Below are 23258 nucleotides of genomic sequence, written 5' to 3'. Positions count from 1 at the left end.
AAAGGATCTTCCATCCGTGGGCACACGCATCCCTGCTCACTGTGATCTCTTTCTTCAGGCGTTTGGGCTGAATTGAAGCTGGTGGAGTCTGGTGGAGGTCTGCGAGCACCTGGAGACTCCGTGCATCTCTCCTGCCAGGGATCCGGAATCAGCTTTAAAGATTATCATGTCTATTGGTACCGTCAGGCACCCGGTCTAAGTCTTGAGTGGGTGTCCTTCATTAGCTATGATGGTAGCACTGTAGAATATGGCAAAGCAGTGAAGGGCCGAGCCAGTGTCTCCCGGGACAATTCCCAGTCCAAGTCTTCTCTGTCCCTGAGCTCCCTGGTACCCCAGGACTCAGCCCACTACTTCTGTGCAGTTCGCACAGGGACAGGAAATCCAGCTGAGCTTTAACACAAACCTAGTGCCAGGGCCCCTCACCTCTCCTACATATATTGCTGCCACAGAGGCTACATATATTGCAGCCTCTGGCTGCTGTAGGTGCTGGAGGAGCCTCTGACTCCTTCCCACCGTGCTCTCTGCCCTATGCTCACCTCCTCATCCACCAAGGAGTCCACAGGGCAGTGGGAAGCAGGATGGACACTAAGTGCATGTTCTTTTTATTCTATCCGTATCAGGATTTGGTAGGTGAGCTTGATGGTTGGACTTGATGATCTTACAGCCTTAATGATTCTACGGTTCTGTGATTTCCATGCACGTCACCAGCTGGGGATGCCGGCTGATTGTGAATGACTATAGCATCTCAGGATACCAGCAGGCACACAGGTTCACATTCCTCTTGGTCTCTGTCTAGAGCAAAAATTCCTTTTCCTACACCTTATGGAAGGCTGCCATGTGTGGGTGTGCAGCCCACCACCTCCTGGGACAGTTTCTAGGTGTTGAAATGTATTGTCCTGCATGCCCTGCATGCCCGGGACTGCACTTGCTGCTTTTGTGCTGCCTCTGTGGGGATAGAAAGCTGAAGTGTTCCCTGACATGAACCTCCTACTGGGGCTTCTCACCCTCTCCATGTTCACTTGCGTGCCCCAGCAAAGGGGCCAGCCAGGACGTGGGCTGGGACAGATTGCAGCTTTGGCCTGTGCTGCCAGAGCTTGATGCACCAGTAGAGGGGTGTCCAGGGATTCTTTCAGGTAGTGGGACTACTCAAGAAATCCAAGTGAGATTGTAATCTTGTAATCAAGAAATACAAGTGAGCCAGAATGCTGGTTTTGTCTAGGATAGAGTTAATTTTCCTCCAAGTGTCTGGTAGGGTGCTGTGTTTTGTACTTAGGGTGAAAATAATGTTGATAACTCAGTGATGTTGTAATTGTTGCAGAGCAGTCCTTACAAGAAAGAAAGAAAGAAAGAAAGAGAGAAAGAAATGATTTTTTTTTGTTGGTTCCTTTTGTTCTTGTTGTGTTGTTGTGTTTTTTTTTTTTTTGGTTTTAGTGTGGTACAGCTTCCAGGGAGATACTTTCAATTTATCGTTTTATTAAGGCCTTAATCCAAATAGGACATATGCATGAGTCAACCCTCAATTATCAAATTCTCCCGGAATGTGCTCAAAATGTTTGAGACACACCAGGTTGAATTGTGACTTTTCTTCTAGTTAGCTTCAGGGGCATCCCTTCTGATGTGTTGGTTGTTGGTCTACCGGCCAGCTGACGGTGAGGCTGAGAGAGGGAGTTAGGAGAATCTTTTCAAGTAGCAATAGAGCTCTGACGGAATTAAGCTAGGATGCTACTTAGTGTCTTTGCTAACTGTGGTGCATTGTGCAAATTAACTAAAGCAAGAAGCCTTGTGCCCCTTACCAAGGTCAGTCTCTTAATAAGAGTGTGAGCCTATTTTAGGAAACTGGTAGAAACTGGTGCTGCGGATGGACAAGAGCCAAGGAGCAACTGAGTCTGTGCAAAGACAAGAGGTCAACTAGTGGTGAGGAGGAAGAGTCGTCAGTCTTCATTGCCACGACCTCCGATGACCACCACCAGATTACACTACACAAGCACAGATGGGAGGAGTTTATGGAAATGACTCCGTGGAACTAATTTTAATACGAAGTGGGGACAGGTTATGAATACGTATGGGCATACTGTGAAACTTCATGCATAGGTAACTCTTTACTGCATTTAAGCAAGGCAAGTTGCAGTGTCAGGTGAGCACGTTTCTGATGGGACTACCCCCCATGCTGCCCAGCGCTGAAGAAACATACCTACGTTACAATCTTACTGATTGTGGAGTCAGTTTTGTTCAAGTGAAGGGCAGGGCCAGGAGGCTCCCTGCCTGCCTCCAGCTGCCGGGGCGCCGCGCTCCTCCGCTGCCCGCCGAGCTGCCCCGCGCCCCGCCCCGCGGCCGCCTCCTCGTCCGCCGAAGGGGCCGCGGCCCCGCGGGGGGCGGTGTGGGCCGGGCGTGGGCGGGCGGAGCGGTGGGCGCTGCCCCGGCGAGGGCCCGACTTGTGGTGCGGGCAGGAGCGGCCCGAGCTTGGCCCCGCTCTGCTGCTGTCCGCCTCCCGCCGGGCGCGGCAGGGCCCGATGGCGGGCGGGCTGGGGCCGCGGCTGCTGGCCTTGGCCTTGGCCTTGGGGCCGGCAGGTGAGCGGCGGGCGGGGAGGGCAGATTGGTAGGGGGCCGTGTCCGGTGTGTGCGGGAGAGGGAGGCTGTCGGGGTCGGGGAGGCTTTAGGAGCAGCCCCTTCGGAGCCCCGAGGAGGGCAGTCGGGGCAGTGTCCCTAGCCAGGGGCTTTGTGTGGAGCAAGCGGGTTTGTTCACTCAGGCTGTGCTGGGAGCAAATATGCAGCTGGGAAACATTGCACTGTCTGGTTCCATGCACTGTCTTTCCACAGGGGTGTGGACGCAGCCAAGGGTTGTGGAGTCTGGCGGAGGTCTTCGAGCACCTGGGGACTCCGTACTCCTCTCCTGCCAGGGATATGCCTTGACTTTGATCAACTATTATTTTTGGTGGTACCGTCAGGCACCCAGTGGCAGGCTTGAGTGCCTCTCTTACATCAGCTATGATTCTTCAGACATTCATTACCTGCCAGGGATAAAAGGTAGAGCCACTACCTCCCGCAATAATTCCCGGTCTGTGGCATTTCTGCTTTTGCATGGCCTGTACCCCCAGGACTCAGCCCACTATTTCTGCGTGGTTCGCACAGCAGCAGGAAATCCAGCCAGACTTAAACATAAACCTGCTCCCAAGATACATTGGCTTCACCAAGTCAGGGTCTTTCTTGGGAACAAGTGAGTTAGTGGCTAAGACTATGCCAGGCTGGGGTTGCTGGGGCTTCTGGTTAGCATCCTCTTCTATCCATGAGCACAAACTGCCCCACTCCCTTTGCTCTCTTTCTGCAGGCGTGTGGGCACAGTGGAAGTTGGTAGAGTCTGGTGGAGGTCTGCAAGCAGCTGGGAACTCTGTGCACCTCTCCTGCCAGGGATCAGGCTTCAACTTCAGAAGTTACCATGTGCTGTGGTACCGCCAGGCACCTTTTGGCAGGATTGAGTGGGTGTCCTTCATCAATGCATTTGGTAATACAAAAGACTACGGCAAAGCGGTGGAGGGCCGAGCCAATGTCTCCCGGGACAATTCCCAGTCCAAGGCTTATTTGTCACTTCATGCCCTGTTGTCCCAGGACTCAGCCCGCTACTTCTCTGCTGTTCACACAGGGACAGGAAATTCAGCTGCGCTTTAGCAGAAACCTACTCCCCTTGCCTTTCCTATGTGCATTGCTGCCACAGAGAACAAGAGGGGCAACAGAACCATATTTACTTGCTGAAGAGGGCAGAGGACTGCCTTGAGATCAGAACTTTCCCACGTTGCCTGTCGGGGCACGTAATAGCAGCAGTGTCAGGGGCAAATGGCCAGGTCAGCTGGAGTGCAGCAAGAAGGGCTGCACAGGCTTGTTCATGAGAGGAAGTGCCGAGTGCTGCTCTCGGGTAGTAACAACCCCATTCTGTGGGATTGACAGACGTAACAAGCCCATTCAAGCTTGGGGAAGAGTGGATGGAAAGTGTCCTGACAGAAAAGGACCTGAAGATTTTGTTTGACAGCCAGTTGAACATGAGCCAGCAGTGTGCCCCTGTGGCCAAGAAGGCCAATGGCATCCTGACCTGCATCAGAAACAGTGTGGCCATCAGGACTAGGGAAGTGCTTGTCCTGCTTAAGCTGCATTTTGATGATTTTGTGAATCCTCCCAGCCACATCAGCCCATGCCTTCTGCTCAGCAGCTGCATCAGCCACTCCCTCACAGGGCTTCTGGCTCCTCTCTCCCTCCACCGTAGTTCCTGCTCTAGAGCCCTCCACTGAAAGTCCACCTATCGGCAACAAACACTTTGCTCTGCTTCAGGCCCTGGTTGTTTCTCTATTTCCCTCTCCCTGATAGTAATATCAGTGCTCAGGCTGCGATGGGAGCAAGAGCTCCTGAGCGCGGGTGCTTGCAGCTGCAGGAGGGCAGAGATGAGGCTCTCACTGTCGGCTCCCGTGGGCACCGCAGGCAGCGAGCGGCCGAGCAGCTTTTCCGTGTGGCTCCGGAACGGCACTGCCGGGTCCCTCCTGCTGGGCTGCGCGGGGCTCAAGGCTTGAAACTGGGGTAGCGCCGGGAGGGCAGGGCCAGGAGGCTCCCTCCCTGCCTCCGGCTACCGGGGCTCCGCGCTCCTCCACTGCCCGCCGAGCTGCCCCACGCCCCGCCCCGCGGCCGCCTCCTCCTCCGCCGAAGGGGCCGCGGCGCCCTGCTTCCCAGGATGTGGTTGTATGTTGCTCGTTGATGAGAAGTAGAGAGTAACAGCTTTTCTCTCTCTGTGCTTCTGTACTGCGTTTTCCTTTTTTTTTTTTTTTTTTTTTTTTTCTTCTTCCATTTCCCTCTAATTAAATCATCCTCATCTAAGACCTTGAGCCCTTTGTGTTGTTTGTTCTACCCCTTTTTCTTTGAGGAGGGGGAGTGAGAGAGCAGCTGTGGGGGAACTCGGCTGTCCACCCAAGTGAAACAACCACAGAAGGATATTGAGTTGCTTGCATATGTGCAAAGAGCAACAAAGCTGGTGAGGGGACTAGAAAGCAAGTGTTCTCATCAGCACCCGAGAGAACAGTTTTTTTTAGTGTAGAGAAAAGTAGGCTGAGGGGAGACCTGATCATTCTCTGCAGCTGTCTGAGAGAAGGTTGCAGCAAGGAGGTGTCGTTCTCCATGTTTCTATGATTCCATGGTTAAACACTGGACAGCTTTTCCCTCTGATCCTAAATGGGACTATTTTCTTGTGCAGAAGAGATGAACTGCTGAATTTATTTGCTGTGGAAGAAGCACTAGTTTCCCGGGAGGTCAATGAGGCTGAGTGAGTTAGAGATGATTTATCATGTGTCTCGCCAGGCGATCGATTCTGAGGCAGTCGTGATCTGCAGCGGAGCAGGGGATTGCGGCTTGCAGGTGGATTTCTTCATGGAGGTCACTCGGTTTTGTGCATCCAGGCTGCTCGGGTCGTCCGAGGCAAACACCAGGCACGAGCCGGGGCGCCGCGCTCCTCCGCTGCCCGCCGAGCTGCCCCGCGCCCCGCCCCGCCCCGCGGCCGCCTCCTCGTCCGCCGAAGGGGCCGCGGCCCCGCGGGGGGCGGTGTGGGCCGGGCGTGGGCGGGCGGAGCGGTGGGCGCTGCCCCGGCGAGGGCCCGACTTGTGGTGCGGGCAGGAGCGGCCCGAGCTTGGCCCCGCTCTGCTGCTGTCCGCCTCCCGCCGGGCGCGGCAGGGCCCGATGGCGGGCGGGCTGGGGCCGCGGCTGCTGGCCTTGGCCTTGGCCTTGGGGCCGGCAGGTGAGCGGCGGGCAGGGAGGGCAGCGCGGCCGGGGCCGTGTCCGGTGTGTGCGGGAGAGGGAGGCTGTCGGGGTCGGGGAGGTTTTGGGAGCAGCCCCGTCTGAGTCTCTAGGAGGGCAGTCGGGGCAGTGCCCCTAGCCAGGGGCTTTGTGTGGAGCAAGCGGGTTTTCGTTTTTGTCTGTGCTGGGTTGGAGTTGCTGTAGCTTCTGGAAAGGATCTTCCGTCTGTGAGCACACACATATATACTCCCTTTGATATCTTTCTTCAGGCGTTTGGGCTGAATTGAAGCTGGTGGAGTCTGGTGGAGGTCTGCGAGCACCTGGAGACTCCGTGCATCTCTCCTGCCAGGGATCTGGATTCACCTTTGGAAATTATCATGTCTTGTGGTACCGTCAGGCACCCGGTGGAAGTCTTGAGTGGGTGTCCTTCATTAGCTATGATGGTAGCACTGTAGAATATGGCAAAGCAGTGAAGGGCCGAGCTAGTGTCTCCCGGGACAATTCCCAGTCCAAGTCTTCTCTGTCCCTGAGCTCCCTGGTACCCCAGGACTCAGCCCACTACTTCTGTGCAGTTCGCACAGGGACAGGAAATCCAGCTGAGCTTTAACACAAACCTAGTGCCAGGGCCCCTCACCTCTCCTACATATATTGCTGCCACAGAGGCTACATATATTGCAGCCTCTGGCTGCTGTAGGTGCTGGAGGAGCCTCTGACTCCTTCCCACCGCACTCTCTGCCGCATGCTCACCTCCTCATCCACCAAGGAGTCTGCAGGGCAGTGGGAAGCAGGATGGACACTAAGTGCATGTTCTTTTTATTCTATCCGTATCAGGATTTGGTAGGTGAGCTTGATGGTTGGACTTGATGATCTTACAGCCTTAATGATTCTACGGTTCTGTGATTTCCATGCACGTCACCAGCTGGGGATGCCGGCTGATTGTGAATGACTATAGCATCTCAGGATACCAGCAGGCACACAGGTCCACATTCCTCTTGGTCTCTGTCTAGAGCAAAAATTCCTTTCCCTACACCTTATGGAAGGCTGCCATGTGTGGGTGTGTAGCCCACCACCTCCTGGGACAGTTTCTAGGTGTTGAAATGTATTGTCCTGCATGCCCTGCATGCCCGGGACTGCACTTGCTGCTTTTGTGCTGCCTCTGTGGGGATAGAAAGCTGAAGTGTTCCCTGACATGAACCTCCTACTGGGGCTTCTCACCCTCCCCATGTTCACTTGCGTGCCCCAGCAAAGGGGCCAGCCAGGACGTGGGCTGGGACAGATTGCAGTTTTGGCCTGTGCTGCCAGAGCTTGATGCACCAGTAGAGGGGTGTCCAGGGATTCTTCCAGGTAGTGGGACTACTCAAGAAATCCCTCATTACAAGTGAGCCAGAATGCTGGTTGTGTCTAGGGTAGAGTTAATTTTCCTCCAAGTGTCTTGTAGGGTGCTGTGTTTTGTACTTAGGATGAAAATAATGTTGATAACTCAGTGATGTTGTAATTGTTGCAGAGCAGTCCTTACAAGAAAGAAAGAAAGAAAGAAAGAGAGAAAGAAATGATTTTTTTTTGTTGGTTCCTTTTGTTGTTGTTGTGTTGTTGTGGTTTTTTTTTTGGTTTTAGTGTGGTACAGCTTCCAGGGAGATGCTTTCAATTTATTGTTTTATTAAGGCCTTAATCCAAATAGGACATATGCATGAGTCAACCCTCAATTATCAAATTCTCCCGGAATGTGCTCAAAATGTTTGAGACACACCAGGTTGAATTGTGACTTTTCTTCTGGTTAGCCTCAGGGGCATCTCTTCCGATGTGTTGGTTGTTGGTCTACCGGCCAGCTGACGGTGAGGCTGAGAGAGGGAGTTAGGAGAATCTTTTCAAGTAGCGATAGAGCACTGACGGCATTAAACTAGGATGCTACTTAGTGTCTTTGCTAACTGTGGTGCATTGTGCAAATTAACTAAAGCAAGAAGCCTTGTGCCCCTTACCAAGGTCGGTCTCTTAATAAGAGTGTGAGCCTATTTTAGGAAACTGGTAGAAACTGGTGCTGCGGATGGACAAGAGCCAAGGAGCAACTGAGTCTGCGCAAAGACAAGAGGTCAACTGGCGGTGAGGAGGAAGAGTCGTCAGTCTTCATTGCCACGACCTCCGATGACCACCACCAGATTACACTACACAAGCGCAGATGGGAGGAGTTTATGGAAATGACTCCGTGGAACTAATTTTAATACGAAGTGGGGACACGTTATGAATACATATAGACGTATTGTGAAACTTCATGCATAGGTAACACTTCACCGCATATAAGCAAGGCAAGTTGCGGTGTCAGGTGAGCACGTTTCTGACGGGACTACTCCCCGTGCTGCCCAGCGCTGAAGAAACATACCTACGTTACAATCTTACTGATTGTGGAGTCAGTTTTGTTCAAGTCAAGGGCAGGGCCAGGAGGCTCCCTCCCTGCGTCCGGCTGCCGGGGCGCCGCGCTCCTCCGCTGCCCGCCGAGCTGCCCCGCGCCCCGCCCCGCGGCCGCCTCCTCGTCCGCCGAAGGGGCCGCGGCCCCGCGGGGGGCGGTGTGGGCCGGGCGTGGGCGGGCGGAGCGGTGGGCGCTGCCCCGGCGAGGGCCCGACTTGTGGTGCGGGCAGGAGCGGCCCGAGCTTGGCCCCGCTCTGCTGCTGTCCGCCTCCCGCCGGGCGCGGCAGGGCCCTATGGCGGGCGGGCTGGGGCCGCGGCTGCTGGCCTTGGCCTTGGCCTTGGGGCCGGCAGGTGAGCGGCGGGAGGCGAGGGCATCGGGCCCTGGGCGGGGTTGGGGCTGGGGCTGAAACGTGTCGGGGCTGGGCCAGCGAATGGCCGTGACCGACGTGGAGCGTCTCCTGGTGCTGCCCCTCCGGGCGTACTGGGGTCCGGCGCTCTCCGTCGTCGTTTTGGAGCGTACTGTGTGTGCGGGAATGGTAGGCTGTCCAGGTCCGGGAGTCTTTGGGAGCAGCCCCGGCTGAGTCCCGAGGAGGGCAGTCGGGGCAGTGCCCCTGGCCATGGGCTTTGTTGGGAGCAACGGGGATGGTGTTACAGGTTGTGCTGTGCTGGAGTCACTGGAGCGTCTAGACAGCATCCTCCTCTATCCTTGGCCACACACTGCCCCAGTCTCTGTGCTCTCCTTCTGCAGGCGTTTGGACTCAGTTGAGTCTGGTGGAGTCTGGTGGAGGTCTGCGAGCATCTGGAGACTCCATGCAGCTTTCCTGCCAGGTGTCCGTACCCAACTTCGAAGATTATTCTGTCCGCTGGTTCCGTCAGGCACGCGGTGGTTGTCTCGAATGGGTGTCTTACATCAGCAGCCGGTCTGGTACTGTAAAGCAATACGGGGCTACAGTAGATGGTCGAGCCGCAGCCTCCCGGAACAATTCACAGGCCAAGTCGTCTCTGTCCCTCCAACATCTGCATGTGGGGGACTCAGGCCGCTATTTCTGTGCTGTTCGCACAGGGACAGGAAATCCAACAGAGCTTTAACAAAAATCCCTTTGCAGGGCATGGCCAGTACTGTGTTAGCTGCAGGGCTGGTTTGGGCTGTGTAAGCTGTGGGCTGCTTCCAGGGAGCAAGGGTGCATCACAGATGGCCCTGTCCTTTCTGTAAGTGTTCCTTTCTCTTAATCACCCCTTTCTCTCAAGTGAGCAACTGAAGCTAACTGCATCCTGTGCTGCAGTAATAGAGGAGTGGGTGTAGGTAGAGATAGTTGATTGTCTGCCTCTAATCTCCCCCTATTATGCCCCACTTGGAGTACTGTGTAAAGGTCTGGAGCTCCCAGCACAAGAAGGATGTTGATCTGTTAGAGCAGGTCCAGAGGAGTGCCACAAATATGGTCATGGGGCTGGAGCATGTCTCATATGAAAAAAGGCTGAGAGATCTGGGGCTGTTTATCCCACAGAAGCAAAAGCTTGCAGGTGACCTCATTGCAACCTTTTAGTATTTGACGGGGGCTTGTAGAAGGGATGGAGAGCAACTCTTTACTCATTTGGATGTTGACAGGATGAGGGGGAATGGTTTTAAACTAAAAGAGTGGAGATTTAGATGAGGGGTTAGGAGGGCCCAGGTGGGGCACCACTTTCTTCACTCAGAGGGTGGTGAGGCACTGGTACAGGTTGCCCAGAGATGTTGTGGATGCCCCACCCTTGGAGGTGTTCAAGACCAGCTTGGATAAGGCTCTGATCAACCTGATCTCTTGGGTGGCATCCCTGCCTATGGCAGGGGGTTGGAACTAAATGGTTTTTGGTGTCCCTTCCATCCCAAGCTGTTCTATGACTATTAAATTAGTGTATAACCGAGTATGAAAAGCCTGAAAACTGAAGCATTGTGCTAAGGTGGTGTCCTGGTTTCAGTTAGCACAGAATTAATTTTCTTCCTAGTAGCTGGTGGAATGCTGTGTTTTGGCTTAGGATGAGAAGAGTGCTGATAACACCCCGATGCTTTAATTGTTGCAGAGCAGTGCTTATACTAAGCCAAGGACATCTCAGCCTTTTGCTCTGTCCTGCCAACGGGCAGGCTGGGGGTGCAGTAAGAGCTGGGAGGGGACAGACCCAGGACAGGTGACCCAAACTAGCCAAAGGGGTATTCCATACCATCTGACGTCATGCTAAACAATATATAGGGGTGGCTAGCTGGGGGGAAGGGGCCGGACTGCTCGGGGTTAGGCTGGGCATCGGTCAGCGAGTGGTGAGCAATTGCATTGTGCATCACTTGTTTGTACATACTATTATTACTTTCCTATTATCACCATTGTATTATTATTGTTATTATTTTTACTATTATTTTGTTATTATTATTTTCCTGTCTTATTAAACTGTCTTTATCTCAACTCACGGGCTTCACTTTCCATTTCTCTCCCCCGTCCCAGAGAGGGAGGGGGGAGGGTGAGCGAACGGCTGCGTGGTGTTTAGCTGCCAGCCGGGTTAAACCACGACAGGTGGTATTAGGTCCTGTCTTCCAGGTAAACCTTTGAAGAACAAGAATTTGAAAAGGCAATAACCAAAATGAGTACAACATTTTTTTTTCTCATAGTACATGATCCGCCAGTTTAAAGCACCAATGCTTTTCGCGTCTGTGTGACTGTGTGTGTGTGTGAGGAGGGGTGGTGCTTCTTTTCTGTGTACAAGCGTGGGAGGAGGGCTATATATAAAAAGGTTAGAGAATACATTGTGGAATTCCCTAAAATCTCGGAAAATTGTCCCATGTGAAGTCTGAGTCATGGCTCACTGGAAAGCAAGGGTAATAGGAGGGGCAGTGCTGATCTTATTTTAAAAAAATAGCAATGCCTTCTGCTTCGTGAAAGAACCTGTAAAGTGGACTAACATTACAAAGAGTCCCAAGCCCCCAGTGGTTCCAAAATCTAAGAACAACGTTTAGCTGTCTTCAATACTGTGATGTGACTGAGCTGTCAGCACAGAGGTGATGCAGAAGCAGGTCACCCCTGAGCATCAATCGGTTGTGCTGGAGTTAGACCAAAAATACAGGATCCATCAGGCCACATCCACCCCACGATGCAGTGCCTGGGGAGATACTGCTATGAAAGACGTACCAGCGGACATGCCTATGTGGAGTGGAGAAGGCTTCTCCCTTCAGTCCGGAGAAGATGAGGCTCGGTCTGCTTAGTGGAGGCCTCTCTCCCGCTCCCTGAAAGGAAGTTGTGGGGAGCTGTGGGCCGGCCTGTTCTCGCTGATAACGAGCGATAGGACAAGAGGGGCCGCGGCCCCGCGGGGGGCGGTGTGGGCCGGGCGTGGGCGGGCGGAGCGGTGGGCGCTGCCCCGGCGAGGGCCCGACTTGTGGTGCGGGCAGGAGCGGCCCGAGCTTGGCCCCGCTCTGCTGCTGTCCGCCTCCCGCCGGGCGCGGCAGGGCCCGATGGCGGGCGGGCTGGGGCCGCGGCTGCTGGCCTTGGCCTTGGCCTTGGGGCCGGCAGGTGAGCGGCGGGCGGGGAGGGCAGCGGGGCCGGGGCCGGGGCCGTGTCCGGTGTGTGCGGGAGAGGGAGGCAGTCGGGGTCGGGGAGGCTTTGGGAGCAGCCCCTTCGGAGTCCCGAGGAGGGCAGTCAGGACAGTGCCCCTGGCCGGGGGCTTTAGTGGGAGAAAATTGGTTGTTATCTCTGGCAGCCCCAGACAAGGGGCATCAGGTTTCCTGGGGATCCGCCTCCCTCTGTGGGCACACACTGCCTTATTCCAAGTGCTTTCCTTCCACAGGGGTGTGGGCACAGCCGAGCGTTGTGGAGGTCTGCAGCTGGCTGGGGGCTCCGTGGTCCCCTCCTGGCAGGGTTCCAGAATCAGGCAAGGTGGCAGTGTTGAGTGGGCATCCTTCATCAGCACAGATTCCACATACACTGAATTTGGGCCAGAAGTGGAGGGCCAAGCCATGGCTTCCCTCGATGACTTCTTGTCTGAGGCGCATCAGTCCCTGACTTCCCTGTGCCTTCAGGATTCAGCCTGCAGTTTCTGTGATGTTAGCACAAGGACAGAAAATCCAGCTGAGGTTTAACAAAAACCTCTTTCCAGTTCACAGCCAAGGCTGCATGAGCTGCAGGGATGGCAGGAGCTGGGCGAGCTTTGGGCTGGTCGCAGGGAGAAAGGGAACATTACCACACTGCTGATGGCCTCGTTCTTTCTGCAAAAGTTCCTTTCTCTTAACCACCCCTTTCTTCCTCCATAGTCCCAGAAACAGTACTGTAATCTGAGGAGGAATTTCAGCACATTTCTTGTCACCCAAGCATCTTGGCCAATGTGCCTGCAGCTCATCTCCACCTGCCCTTGTTCCCTTTTTCCCTTGGGGACTGAAAAGCATTTGGGTTCTAGCAACAGCATTGCCTGCTTCCATCAAGATGTGTGTGGGTCATTTTTATGTGCCTGTGAGAGTGAAGAAGTGGGTGATTAACTCTGCTGTGGTTTCAGGTACAGTTCAGGGTGATGAAATCCAACCAACGAGGACTACAGTGTGGGGACAAGCAGGGCAAACAGAGACTTTGCAGTGTACTTACAGCTCCAACGCCTCTTATATTTACGTGGCTTGGTACCGGCAGCATCCCAATGGGTCCCTGCAGTACTTGCTCCAGAGCAAGGGCCGGGGAGGCTCCTACATTCACACAGCCCCATTTGCCCGCAAGAGGTTTTCCGGCAAGGCTGATGAGAGCTCTGGGACATTGTTCATCCATGCACTGGAGCTGAAGGACAATGCACTGTATTACTGCACCCTGCAGGGACCACAGTGAGAGGTACCCCAGGGCACCTAGACAACATCAAGTTCCTCCACTCCCTCTTGCCTGTTCACAAGTTGTGGTAGGTTTAACTTGGCTGGCTGTCAGCCAACTCTTACTTTCTGGAGGTGGGTGGAGAAAATATGGTGATAAAACTCCTGAGTCAAGCTAAAGACAGGGAGACCACTTACCAGTTTGCATCACATGCAGGGCATTGCCAGGACTGCGTGAGCTGCAGGGCTGGTTTGGGCCGTGTCAGCTGTAGGCCGTTCCCAGAGAGCAAGGGTGCATCACTGTATACCACAGAAGGCCCTGTCCTTTCTGCAAGAGCTCCTTTCTCTTAACACTACTTTCTTTCTCCGAAGTCCCCCAAACCCATAATGTAATCTGAAGAAGTTGTTCAGCATATTTCTGGTCACCAAAATAGCTTGCGTAGTTTAGCTGCCTTCAGCCCCTGTCTGCCTGCCTTTGGTCTACTTCTTCACTTGGGCTTTAGAAAAAATGTTGCCTATTTCCATTGTTACTTCCCTCAGTGACCCTTCCCTGTGCCATTTCCATGAGCTGGAAAAGGAAAAGCAGTTGTGTGAAGAGCTGTGCTGTGACTCCAATTGTGTTTCAGGGCAGTAAGATCCAAGCAATGAAGTCTGCATTGCGGGGCTGAGCACAGTACACAGAGACCGTGTGATGCACTTATAGGTCTAGCGTTTCTTACATTTACATGGCCTGTCACCAACAGTATCCCAGTTGGCAGTATTTGCTCCAGACAAGGGCCAAGGAGGCTGCTACAGCCCTAGGCCTGTACAGTTGCTGCAGAGAATGGGATTGCTGAATCTCCTGCAGTATGCCCAAGGTCTTTCTCTAGGAGATACTCCATAGAAAATGGGAAAGATTGGGAGAATCCCTTGTTGCTTAAAAATCTTCTCTCCGACCCTAGCCTCAGGCTACGGCTCATCCTAATTGCACTGCAAGTACCCCACATGAGGTCTGCATTGCAGGGATGAGCACAGTACACAGAGACCCTTTGATGCATTTATAGGTGCAGATGTGAGTAGAGACTGGATGAAGAACTCCTAGAGAGCAGCCCTGCTGAGAAGGACTTGGGGGTTCTGCTTGATAAAAAGCTTGACATGAAGCATCAGTGCGCGGCTTGCAGCCCAGAAGGCCAACTGCATTCTGGGCTGCATTAAATGAGTGGCTATCATGTTGAGGGAGGTGTTTGTCTCCCTGGAGACAAACCCCACTGGATCCCACAATACTGGATTGGCACTGGTTCAAATACCAATGTGGCAATTAGCATCTGTAGCAGTCCTGCTCATGGATGGGTTGTCAGTTCACAGGCAGTTGATGGTGAGTCTGAGTCCACAACAAGAACACGAGGCTTCTTCTTTTGTACATTTTCATATGCCTTCTCCTCAGTCCTCTCAAGGCAATTAAATGGAAATCTGGGGCTCATAATGAGCTCGTGCTTAGCCTCGTGTCCTGGCTGTCTTCCTCTTTCCCCCTCCCTGACAGTAATGTCAGTGCTCAGGCTGCAATGGGACCAAGAGCTCCTGAGCACGGGTGCTTGCAGCTGCAGGATGGAAGAGATGTGGCTTTTGCTGCCGGCCCCCATGGCCACAGCAGGCAGCGAGCAGACGAGCAGCTTTTCCGTGTGGCTCCGGCGTGGCACTGCCGGGTCCCTCCTGCCGGGCTGCGCGGGGCTCGAGGCCGGGACAGCGCCGGGAGGGCAGGGCCAGGAGGCTCCCTCCCTGCGTCCGGCTGCCGGGGCGCCGCGCTCCTCCGCTGCCCGCCGAGCTGCCCCGCGCCCCGCCCCGCGGCCGCCTCCTCGTCCGCCGAAGGGGCCGCGGCCCCGCGGGGGGCGGTGTGGGCCGGGCGTGGGCGGGCGGAGCGGTGGGCGCAGCCCCGGCGAGGGCCCGACTTGTGGTGCGGGCAGGAGCGGCCCGAGCTTGGCCCCGCTCTGCTGCTGTCCGCCTCCCGCCGGGCGCGGCAGGGCCCGATGGCGGGCGGGCTGGGGCCGCGGCTGCTGGCCTTGGCCTTGGCCTTGGCCTTGGGGCCGGCAGGTGAGCGGCCGGCGGGGAGGGCAGATTGGTAGGGGGCCGTGTCCAGTGTGTGCGGGAGAGGGAGGCTGTCGGGGTCGGGGACGCTTTGGGATCAGCCCCGAGGAGGTTAGTCGGGGCATTGCCCCTGGCCAGGGGCTTTTTGTGAAGCAAGTGTGTTGGCATTTTTTTCTGTGCTGGGTTGGAGTTGCTGTAGCTTCTGGAAAGGATCTTCCGTCTGTGAGCACACGCATACATACTCCCTTTGATCTCTTTCTTCAGGCATTTGGGCTGAATTGAAGCTGGTGGAGTCTGGTGGAGGTCTGCGAGCACCTGGAGACTCCGTGCATCTCTCCTGCCAGGGATCTGGATTCACCTTTGAAAATTATCCTGTCTTGTGGTACCGTCAGGCACCCGGTGGAAGTCTTGAGTGGGTGTCCTTCATTAACTTTTATGGTAGCACTGTAGAATATGGCAAAGCAGTGAAGGGCCGAGCCAGTGTCTCCCGGGACGATTCCCAATCCAAGTCTTCTCTGTCCCTGAGCTCCCTGGTACCCCAGGACTCAGCCCACTACTTCTGTGCAGTTCGCACAGGGACAGGAAATCCAGCTGAGCTTTAACACAAACCTAGTGCCAGGGCCCCTCACCTTTCCTACATATATTGCTGCCACAGAGGCTACGTATATTGCAGCCTCTGGCTGCTGTAGGTGCTGGAGGAGCCTCTGACTCCTTCCCACCCTGCTCTCTGCTGTATGCTCACCTCCTCATCCACCAAGGAGTCTGCAGGGCAGTGGGAAGCAGGATGGACACTAAGTGCATGTTATTTTTATTCTATCCATATCAGGATTTGGTAGGTGAGCTTGATGGTTGGACTTGATGATCTTACAGGTCTTTTCTAGCCTTAATGATTCTATGGTTTTGTGATTTCTGTGCACGTCACCAGCTGGGGATGCAGGCTGTTTGTGAATGACTATAGCATCTCATGACAGCAGCATACACACAGGTCCACATTCCTCTTGGTCTCTGTCTAGAGCAAAAATTCCTTTTCCTAGACCTTATGGAAGGCTGCCATGTGTGGGTGTGCAGCCCACCATCTCCTGGGAGAGTTTCTAGGTGTTGAAATGTATTGTCCTGCATGCCCTGCATGCCTGGGACTGCACTCGCTGCTTTTGTGCTGCCTCTGTGGGGATAGAAAGCTGAAGTGTTCCCTGACATGAACCTCCTACTGGGGCTTCTCACCCTCTCCATGCTCACTTGCGTGCCCCAGCAAAGGGGCCAGCCAGGACGTGGGCTGGGACAGATTGCAGCTTTGGCCTCTGCTGCCAGAGCTTGATGCACCAGTAGAGGGGTGTCCAGGGATTCTCTTAGGTAGCGGGACTACTCAAGAAATCTGTCATTACAAGTGAGCCAGAATGCTGGTTTTGTCTAGGATAGAGTTAATTTTCCTCCAAGTGTCTGGTAGGGTGCTGTGTCTTGTACTTAGGGTGAAAATAATGTTGATAACACATTGATGTTATAATTGTTGCAGAGCAGTCCTTACAAGAAAGAAAGAAAGAAAGAAAGAAAGAAATAAAGAAAGGATTTTTTGTTTTTTGTTTTTTGTTTTTTTTTTTTGGTTTCTATTGTTGTTGTTGTGTTTTTCGTTTTTAGTTCTGTAGAGGTTCCAGAGAGATATTTTCAATTTATTGTTTTGTTAAGGCCTTAATCCAAATAGGACATATGCATGAGTCAACCCTCCAATATCAAATTCTCCCGGAATGTGCTCAAAATGTTTGAGACACACCAGGTTGAATTGTGACTTTTCTTCTAGTTAGCCTCAGGGGCATCTCTTCCGATGTGTTAGTTGTTGGTCTACTGGCCAGCTGACGGTGAGGCTGAGAGAGGGAGTTAGGAGAATCTTATCAAGTAACGTTAAAGCGCTAACGGCATTAAACTAGGATGCTGCTTAGTGTCTTTGCTACCTATGGTGCATTGTGCAAATTAACTAAAGCAAGAAGCCTTGTGCCCCTTACGAAGGTCAGTCTCTTAATAAGAGTGTGAGCCTATTTTAGGAAACTGGTAGAAACTGGTGCTGCGGATGGACAAGAGCCAAGGAGCAACTGAGTCTGTGCAAAGACAAGAGGTCAACTAGCGGTGAGGAGGAAGAGTCATCAGTCTTCATTGCCACGACCCCTGACAACCACCACCGGATTACACTACACAAGCGCAGATGGGAGGAGTTTATGGAAATGACTCCGTGGAATAAATTTTAATAGGAAGTGGGGACAGGTAATGAATACGTAAGGGCGTATTGTGAAACTTCATGCATAGGTAGCTCTTTACCGCATATAAGCAAGGCAAGTTGCGGTGTCAGGTGAGCACTTTTCTGACGGGACTACCCCCCGTGCTGCCCAGCGCTGACTAAACATACCTACGTTACAATCTTACTGATTGTGGAGTCAGTTTTGTTCAAGTGAAGGGCAGGGCCAGGAGGCTCCCTCCCTGCGTCCGGCTGCTGGGGCGCCGCGCTCCTCCGCTGCCCGCCGAGCTGCCCCGCGCCCCGCCCCGCGGCCGCCTCCTCGTCCGCCGAAGGGGCCGCGGCCCCGCGGGGGGCGGTGTGGGCCGGGCGTGGGCGGGCGGAGCGGTGGGCGCTGCCCCGGCGAGGGCCCGACTTGTGGTGCGGGCAGGAGCGGCCCGAGCTTGGCCCCGCTCTGCTGCTGTCCGCCTCCCGCCGGGCGCGGCAGGGCCCGATGGCGGGCGGGCTGGGGCCGCGGCTGCTGGCCTTGGCCTTGGCCTTGGGGCCGGCAGGTGAGCGGCGGGCGGGGAGGGCAGCGGGTCCGGTGTGTGCGGGAGAGGGAGGCTGTCGCGGTCGGGAAGGCTTTGGGAGCAGCCTCGTCTGAGCCCCGAGGAGGGCAGTCGGGGCAGTGCACCTGGTGAGTGGCTTTCTCAAGAGTAAGGGGTTAGTGGCTTAGGCTGTGCTGGTCTGGGGTTGGTGGGCCTTCTGTTTAGCATCCTCTTCTTTCTGTGTGCACACACTGCCCTACTCCATGTGCTCTGCTGCAGGTGTGTGGGCTCAGTGGAGGTTGGTGGAATCTGGCGGAGGTGTGAAAACACCTGGGAACTCCGTGAAGCTCTCCTGCCAGGGATCCGGATTCACCTTCAGTTCATTTGCTATACGGTGGTACCGTCAGGCACCCGGTGGCAGTCCTGAGTGGGTGTCTTACATCAGCGGGCTATCTGGTGCTACAAAGAAATACGGGGCTGCAGTACAAGGTCGAGCCACAGCCTCCCGGGACAATTCACGGTCCGAGTCATCTCTGTTCCTCCAGCATCTGCATGTGGGGGACTCAGCCCGCTATTTCTGTGCTATTCACACAGGGACAGGAAATCCAACAGAGCTTTAACAAAAATCCCTTTGCAGGGCATGGCCAGGACTGTGCGAGCTGCAGAGCTCACCTGGGTTGTGTCCGCTGTAGGCTGCTCCCAGGGAGCAAGGGTGCATCACTGTATACCACAGAAGGCCCTGTCCTTTCTGCAAGAGCTCCTTTCTCTTAACACTACGCTCTTTCTCTGAAGTCCCCGAAACCCATAATGTAATCTGAAGAGGATGTTCAGCATATTTCTGGTCACCAAAGTAGCTTGCGTAGTTTAGCTGCCTTCAGCCCCTGTCTGCCTGCCTTTGGTCTACTTCTTCACTTGGGCTTTAGAAAAAATGTTGCCTATTTCCATTGTTACTTCCCTCAGTGATCCGTCCCTGTGCCATTTCCATGAGCTGGAAAAGGAAAAGTAGTTGTGTGAAGAGCTGTGCTGTGACTCCAGTTGTGTTTCAGGGCAGTAAGATCCAAGCAATGAAGTCTGCATTGCGGGGCTGAGCACAGTACACAGAGACCCTGTGATGCATTTATAGGTCCAGCATTTCTTACATTTACATGGCCTGTCACCAGCAGCATCCCAGTTGGCAGTACTTGCTCCAGACAAGGGCCAAGGAGGCTGCTACAGCCCTAGGCCTGTACAGTTGCTGCAGAGAATGGGATTGCTGAATCTCCTGCAGTGCGCCTAAGGTCTTTCTCTAGGAGATACTCCATAGAAGATAGTATGGGAAACATTCGGAGAATCCCTTTTTGCTCAAAAATCTTCTCTCCCACCCTAGCCTCAGGCTATGGCTCATCCTAATTGCACTGCAAGTACCCAGGAGGCAGCAAGTAGCTACAGTGTACCTGTCCAGAGGAAGAGGCTAAGCTCTCAGGAAATTACAAGCAAAATCCCTTTGAGAGTGGGCTATGTAGAACAATAGATATGCCTGTGCATGCCAGCCCTCACAGAAAATCCACACACTTTGTCCTGTAGGCAAATTCTGTTGTTGACAGAATAGAAAGAAGGGATGCCACCCAAAGGGACCTGGACATGCTTGAGAAGTGGGCACACATGAACCTAATGAGGTTCCACAAGTCTAAGTGTAAGGTGCTACAACTGGGCTGGGGCAATCCCTGACATGAGTACAGACTGGATGAAGAACTCCTAGAGTGCAGCCCTGCTGAGAAGGACTTCGGGATTCTGCTGGATGAAAAGCTTCACATGAGGTGTCAATGTGTGGCTTGCAGCCCAGAAGGCCAAAGGCATCCTGGGTTGCATTAAAAGAGGAGTGGCCATCAGATCGAGGGAGGTGGTTGTCTCCCTGTAATCTGCCCTTGTGATGGCTTACTTGGAGTACTGTTTCCATGTCTGGAGCCCCCAGCACAAGAAGGATGTTGATCTGTTAGAGCAGGTCCACAGGAGTGTCACAAAAATGATCAGAGGTACAAATATATATTTTTTAAATTTTCCCAAGTACATGATCTGCCAGTTTAAAGTAGAAATGATTTGCATGTCAGTGTGACTGTGTCTGGTGCAAGAGGGGTGGTTCTTCTTTTCTGCGTACAAGAGTGGGAGGAGGGCTATGTATAAAAAGGTTAGAGAATACATTGTGGAATTCCCTAAAATCTCGGAAAATTGTCCCATGTGAAGTCTGAGTCATGGCTCACTGGAAAGCAAGGGTAATAGGAGGTGAAGTGCTGACCTTATTTTAAAAAATACCAATGCCTTCTGCTTTGTGAAAGAACCTGTAAAGTGGACTGACATTACAAAGAGTCCCAAGCCCCCAGTGGTTCCAAAATCTAAGAACAACGTTTAGCTGTCTTCAATACTGTGATGTGACTGAGCTGTCAGCACAGAGGTGATGCAGAAGCAGGTCACCCCTGAGCATCAATCGGTTGTGCTGGAGTTAGACCAAAAGTACAGGATCCATCAGGCCACAGATACCCCACGATGCAGTGCCTGGGGAGATACTGCTATGAAAGACGTACCAGTGGACATGCCTATGTGGAGTGGAGAAGGCTTCTCCTTTCAGTCCGGAGAAGTTGAGGCTCGGTCTGCTTAGTGGAGGCCTCTCTCCCGCTCCCTGAAAGGAAGTTGTGGGGAGCTGTGGGCCGGCCTGTTCTCGCTGATAACGAGCGATAGGACAAGAGGGGCCGCGGCCCCGCGGGGGGCGGTGTGGGCCGGGCGTGGGCGGGCGGAGCGGTGGGCGCTGCCCCGGCGAGGACCCGACTTGTGGTGCGGGCAGGAGCGGCCCGAGCTTGGCCCCGCTCTGCTGCTGTCCGCCTCCCGCCGGGCGCGGCAGGGCCCTATGGCGGGCGGGCTGGGGCCGCGGCTGCTGGCCTTGGCCTTGGCCTTGGGGCCGGCAGGTGAGCGGCGGGCGGGGAGGGCAGCGGGGCCGGGGCCGGGGTCGTGTCCGGTGTGTGCGGGAGAGGGAGGCTGTCGGGGTCGGGGAGGCTTTGGGAGCAGCCCCTTCGGAGTCCCGAGGAGGGCAGTCAGGACAGTGCCCCTGGCCGGGGGCTTTAGTGGGAGAAAATTGGTTGTTATCTCTGGCAGCCCCAGACAAGGGGCATCAGGTTTCCTGGGGATCCGCCTCCCTCTGTGGGCACACACTGCCTTGTTCCAAGTGCTTTCCTTCCACAGGGGTGTGGGCACAGCCGAGCGTTGTGGAGGTCTGCAGCTGGCTGGGGGCTCCGTGGTCCCCTCCTGGCAGGGTTCCAGAATCAGGCAAGGTGGCAGTGTTGACTGGGCATCCTTCATCAGCACAGATTCCACATACACTGAATTTGGGCCAGAAGTGGAGGGCCAAGCCATGGCTTCCCTCGATGACTTCTTGTCTGAGGCGCATCAGTCCCTGGCTGCCCTGTGCCTTCAGGACTCAGCCTGCAGTTTCTGTGGTGTTAGCACAAGGACAGAAAATCCAGCTGAGCTTTAACAAAAACCTTTTTCCAGTTCACAGCCAAGGCTGCATGAGCTGCAGGGATGGCAGGAGCTGGGCAAGCTTTGGGCTGGTCGGAGGGAGAAAGGGAACATTACCACACAGCACTGATGGCCTCGTTCTTTCTGCAAAAGTTCCTTTCTCTTAACCACCCCTTTCTTCCTCCATAGTCCCAGAAACAGTACTGTAATCTGAGGAGGAATTTCAGCACATTTCTTGTCACCCAAGTATCTTGGCCAATGTGCCTGCAGCTCATCTCCACCTGCCCTTGTTCCCTTTTTCCCTTGGGGACTGAAAAGCATTTGGGTTCTAGCAACAGCATTGCCTGCTTCCATCAAGATGTGTGTGGGTCATTTTTATGTGCCTGTGAGAGTGAAGAAGTGGGTGATTAACTCTGCTGTGGTTTCAGGTACAGTTCAGGGTGATGAAATCCAACCAACGAGGACTACAGTGTGGGGACAAGCAGGGCAAACAGAGACTTTGCAGTGTACTTACAGCTCCAACGCCTCTTATATTTACGTGGCTTGGTACCGGCAGCATCCCAATGGGTCCCTGCAGTACTTGCTCCAGAGCAAGGGCCGGGGAGGCTCCTACATTCACACAGCCCCATTTGCCCGCAAGAGGTTTTCCGGCAAGGCTGATGAGAGCTCTGGGACATTGTTCATCCATGCACTGGAGCTGAAGGACAATGCACTGTATTACTGCACCCTGCAGGGACCACAGTGAGAGGTACCCCAGGGCACCTAGACAACATCAAGTTCCTCCACTCCCTCTTGCCTGTTCACAAGTTGTGGTAGGTTTAACTTGGCTGGCTGTCAGCCAACTCTTACTTTCTGGAGGTGGGTGGAGAAAATATGGTGATAAAACTCCTGAGTCAAGCTAAAGACAGGGAGACCACTTACCAGTTTGCATCACATGCAGGGCATTGCCAGGACTGCGTGAGCTGCATATTGGCCCCGCTCTGCTGCTGTCCGCCTCCCGCCGGGCGCGGCAGGGCCCGATGGCGGGCGGGCTGGGGCCGCGGCTGCTGGCCTTGGCCTTGGCCTTGGGGCCGGCAGGTGAGCGGCGGGCGGGGAGGGCAGCGGGGCCAGGGCAGAGGCCGTGTCCGGTGTGTGCGGGAGAGGGAGGCTGTCGGGGTCGGGGAGGCTTTGGGAGCAGCCCCGGCTGAGTCCCGAGGAGGGCAGTCGGGGCAGTGTCCCTGGCCAGGGTCTTTTTTTGGGATCAACGGGGTTGGTCACTCAGGCTGTGCTGTGCTGTAGTCGCAGGAGCTTCTAGAAAGCATCCTTCCTGTCCATGGGCACACACTGCCCCACTCCCTGTGCTCTCCTTCTGCAGGCGTTTGGGCTCAGAGTCTGGTGGAGTCTGGTGGAGGTCTGCGAGCACCTGGAGACTCCGTGCATCTCTCCTGCCAGGGATCTGGACTCCGTTTTGAAGATTATTATGTCTATTGGTACCGTCAGGCACCCGGTGGAAGTCTCGAGTGGGTGTCCTTCATTAGCTCTGGTGGTAGCACTGTACAATATGGCAAAGCAGTGAAGGGCCGAGCCAGTGTCTCCCGGGACAATTCCCAGTCCAAGTCTTCTCTGTCCCTGAGCTCCCTGGTACCCCAGGACTCAGCCCACTACTTCTGTGCAGTTCGCACAGGGACAGGAAATCCAGCTGAGCTTTAACACAAACCTGCTGCAAGGGCCCCTCACCTTTCCTACATATATTGCTGCCGCAGAGGCTTCGTTTATTGCAGCCTCTGGCTGCTGTAGGTGCTGGAGGAGCCTCTGACTCCTTCCCACCCCGCTCTCTGCCCTATGCTCACCTCCTCATCCACCAAGGAGTCTGCAGGGCAGTGGGAAGCAGGATGGACACTAAGTGCATGTTATTTTTATTCTATCCATATCAGGATTTGGTAGGTGAGCCTGATGGTTGGACTTGATGATCTTACAGCCTTAATGATTCTATGGTTCTGTGATTTCCATGCACGTCACCAGC

The 23258-nt window shown here is 54.4% G+C and overlaps 1 protein-coding gene and 2 gene segments (V, D, J or C); all 3 read left to right on the top strand.

The window, feature by feature from the left end:
- Positions 1-391: 391 nt before the first annotated feature.
- On the top strand, positions 392-8153 carry LOC139999692 (uncharacterized). The gene is made up of 4 exons (XM_072028890.1): positions 392-2568; positions 2818-3024; positions 3326-3499; positions 6033-8153. The coding sequence occupies exons 1-4, from the start codon at positions 2511-2513 to the stop codon at positions 6368-6370; spliced, it is 777 nt and encodes a 258-aa protein (XP_071884991.1). The 5' UTR covers positions 392-2510; the 3' UTR covers positions 6371-8153.
- LOC139998641 (immunoglobulin heavy variable 3-11-like) lies at positions 7562-10544 on the top strand. The segment is given in 3 exon segments: positions 7562-7595; positions 8520-8699; positions 8912-10544. Coding segments are annotated over 3 exon segments (555 nt in total).
- Positions 10545-17736: 7192 nt separating this feature from the next.
- LOC139999631 (immunoglobulin lambda variable 2-14-like) lies at positions 17737-22001 on the top strand. The segment is given in 2 exon segments: positions 17737-17794; positions 21685-22001. Coding segments are annotated over 2 exon segments (375 nt in total).
- Positions 22002-23258: the final 1257 nt, after the last annotated feature.

Source organism: Anas platyrhynchos, chromosome 28 (genome assembly GCF_047663525.1).
Source record: "Anas platyrhynchos isolate ZD024472 breed Pekin duck chromosome 28, IASCAAS_PekinDuck_T2T, whole genome shotgun sequence".
Taxonomy (NCBI): Eukaryota; Metazoa; Chordata; class Aves; order Anseriformes; family Anatidae; genus Anas; species Anas platyrhynchos.
This window is presented reverse-complemented; position numbering and strand designations above follow the sequence as displayed.